This window comes from Sinocyclocheilus rhinocerous, unplaced genomic scaffold (assembly GCF_001515625.1).
Source record: "Sinocyclocheilus rhinocerous isolate Xijiao unplaced genomic scaffold, SAMN03320098_v1.1 scaffold329, whole genome shotgun sequence".
NCBI lineage: Eukaryota > Metazoa > Chordata > Actinopteri > Cypriniformes > Cyprinidae > Sinocyclocheilus > Sinocyclocheilus rhinocerous.
Window position 1 is genome coordinate 338,262 of NW_015652820.1, and position 3,602 is coordinate 341,863.

Consider the following 3,602-nt stretch of genomic DNA (forward strand, 5'->3'; position numbering starts at 1 on the left):
CAACAGCACCGAGGATGAGGTTACCACTGATGCAGAGAAACTACAAGAGGTCCAAACTCCGAAAGCTTTGACAAACGTAAAGTTTATCCCTTTCGCTTCCTCCGTGTATTCTATGACATGTTCTAAATAGAAAGAAAAGAGAAAATAATAATTATCTTCCTTTTTCCAAAAGCAAATTTAATATCCATAATAATTAGGGGGCAGAGGGCATTATTTTCAGGGTTTCTGTGGGTCTTAAAAAGGACTTAAAATATCTTAATTCCCCTTCCATGAATAAAAACCCTAAATGGGTCAGAGCAGAGAGCAGAACAGAGAGTCTTAAATTCATAAAGTCATGGAATTAAATGTTTCATAAACTGCCAACAAATATGTTCCTCAGTATTTTTGTCTTGTTTTCCCATTTTAAATATCTAAACATCTTTAAATCAAGAAACATTTAGCCTACTTAAGATGCAAACTTAGGAAATTAAGTCTTGTTTTCAGAAACTGAAAAAATTAGGTGGGTTTATTCATAAAACAACAAATATCTGTCATTTGTGAAAGAAAACTTGTTTTCAGTTACATTGAAACAACACAATTGAAAATACACCATTTTTTCTAAGTCCACTGGCAGATGATTGTTCTTGTTTATTGAACTAAACTCAGTTTCTCAGAAAACAAGACTAATTATCTTGTGACATTTTGCTTCTCAAATAAATGTATCTTGATTTAAGTATATTTTTGTACTGAAAAAACAAGACAAAAATACTGAAGACAAACATCGCCTTTTTTGCAGTGTGATCAGAACAGTAAAAGTTATTTCCAAATTCTAGTGCTTGAAAGCAGAGCTATTCAAGCCTCAAGCCTTTTGTAAAATGAATAAAACAAAAAATTGATAGAGATTGTATTTTAAAACTCTGAAGTGTTACTAAAATAACTCATTTTGTGCTCCCTTGATATTTACATTTAGAAACCATATTGCCATCCCTTGAATTTATTGCTCAATTTCTTAACTTGCTCTTAAAAAGTTTTACATTTACCTTCAGGAAACCTGCAGAAACCCTGTGTAATGTTAAAAAAACTCCATAAAATGTCCTCTCTTTTTGTTAATAATGAGTATTAAAGATTTACGCAGCGGTTCCATTTCTATAGTAAAAATGAATGTAACATTTTGGATTACGCTTTGGAATTTCTTTGTGATTATAGTTGTCATGCAAAATATATAAATTCACAACATACTCTCTATGTGTGTGTGTTTAGCGATGGGTTGGACTAGAGCATGACGTCATGTGATAATCTCCAGCTCGAGCTCACAAGTCTCCACATTCAGTCCGGTGTGGAGCGCGTGTGTGGAGAGCTGCGTTGAGCCTCTCCGGAGCGCGCGCAGCGCAACAATTCTGGACTGCGCGGCAGTTTGTTCGAATCGAAACAGTTTGGGATTTTACGAGTATTTGCGAGCACGATGAACAGCTCTTGCCAGTCAAGCATGAGAAGATCTCGTCACCAGAGCGCACTGACAGCTCAAGTGTTTCAGTGCGTCGGTGACACAACCTAACGCGTGAAATCTGGAAGCACTAACCTGGCTGTCAGAAAGATGGACTCAGAATGGGTGTAACTCAGTCCAATGCAACGAAGGAGGATGCCAACATCACCGTCACCTCGTGGCCGTACACGGAGACGGCCGCCGCGTTCATCATCCTCGTGGTTTCCGTCATCATTCTGGTCACCATTGTTGGGAACGTTCTGGTCATCGTGGCGGTGCTGACCAGCCGCGCTCTCCGCGCGCCACAGAACCTCTTCCTCGTGTCGCTCGCGTGCGCGGACATCCTCGTGGCCACGCTAGTGATCCCGTTCTCCCTCGCCAACGAGATCATGGGATACTGGTTCTTCGGCAGCACCTGGTGCGCGTTTTACCTGGCTTTGGATGTTTTGTTCTGCACGTCGTCCATCGTGCATCTGTGCGCCATCAGTTTGGACAGGTACTGGTCCGTCGCCAAAGCGGTGAGCTACAACTTGAAACGAACCCCGAAGCGCATCAAGTCCATGATCGCGGTGGTGTGGGCCATCTCAGCCGTCATCTCATTCCCACCTCTCATCATGACCAAGCACAACGAGAAGGAGTGTTTAATAAACGACGAAACCTGGTACATCCTCTCCTCGTGCCTGGTGTCGTTTTTCGCGCCGGGGTTCATCATGATCACGGTGTACTGCAAAATCTACCGCGTCGCCAAACAGCGTTCGTCCACAGTGTTCGTGGCCAAGAACGGGCTGGAGAGGCAGCCCTCCCAGTCCGAGACTTGCTTTGTGAGGAAGGATAAGTTTGAGAAGGAGTCCCCGAGCAGCAACAGCTCGGAAAGCAACCAGAGACAGGAGGAGCTGGATGATATCGACCTGGAGGAGAGCGCGACATCCGACAACAAACCCAAGAGCTCGCGCTTCTCCAAGCGCAGGCGGGTGGACGGCGCGCGCTGCTGCCCTCAGAGGACCTGCCGAATCTCCTGGGTTTCCAGTCAGGAGCAGAGCAGCAAACAGCTCGCGGTGGCGTCGAAAAACAAAGTGGCTCAGATGCGTGAGAAACGCTTCACCTTCGTTCTGGCTGTGGTCATGGGGGTGTTTGTCCTCTGCTGGTTCCCTTTTTTCTTCACTTACAGTCTCCAGGCCATCTGCGGGCAGAGCTGCGAGCCGCCCGAGGCGCTTTTCAAGCTCTTCTTTTGGATTGGTTTACAGAAAAATAACTAACCTTATATTTCTCTTCAATCTACAGCTCTTCAATCTGTGGGGGAAAGCAGCTTTTGCAAGTGCTTGAGGGTCTCAGCGTCTGACCCTCTATGTGCTGGGGAAAAAAAGCTCAATCACCTTTGCCATAACTCTATTAAAAGCTCTTATTGAAACCTACATGACTTGTTGGTAACACACAAAGAAGGCTGGTTTCTAATTCAAGAATGATAAAGCTAAAATAAGACATATTATCTGATTCATGCACACTGCAATCCATCATGTTTTGTATCTTAATCTAAAGTCAGACAGAATATTCCTGCATTCAGGCAGGAGTGGCTGCATAAGAGGTTTTATCTTAAAAACGCTATCGAAAAAGAGATGCAATATGCTGCTTTCACGAATCCACTGTTATCACGATCTAGAGCCCTTCACAAACAAAACAGCACGGTACATGCTGCCTAGAAAAGTTTAAAGAAAAGTCAAAACTTCCTTTTGAAAAACAAAACAGTAACACTGTGCTATGTAGATCTATGTGAAAGTGCATGCTTAAACTGCATTAATGCAATGCACAGCTCACATCAGCTCCATCAAGCAGAATGCAATGCTTGGATTATGAACCAGGCCAGCAGGGCCTCGAACTGAGAGGTCTACAGCTGCCTGACAGCCAAATATAAGAATCTGTAAGAGAAAAATTGATATTGATCCACCAACAGTGCTTGAATGACTGCTGGCAGAGTGTAAAATAAAAATCATTCATCCCACACATCCGCAGCACACGTGTTACTGCAGTTTTACTGTTGTATCATAATTTCTCTTCTCATTGGGAAATTACAGATCTACATTAATTTGAGGTTTTTTTTTTTTTTCAGCCACTTGACAAGTTGCATTTGCAAAATATAAAATAT

The 3,602-nt window shown here is 43.0% G+C and overlaps 1 protein-coding gene across 1 annotated transcript; it reads left to right on the forward strand.

The window, feature by feature from the left end:
- The first annotated feature begins 1,322 nt into the window (after positions 1 to 1,322).
- On the forward strand, positions 1,323 to 2,718 carry LOC107715166 (alpha-2 adrenergic receptor). Its single transcript, XM_016521226.1, has one exon. The coding sequence runs from the start codon at positions 1,585 to 1,587 to the stop codon at positions 2,716 to 2,718; it is 1,134 nt and encodes a 377-aa protein (XP_016376712.1). The 5' UTR covers positions 1,323 to 1,584.
- The last annotated feature ends 884 nt before the right edge of the window (positions 2,719 to 3,602 follow it).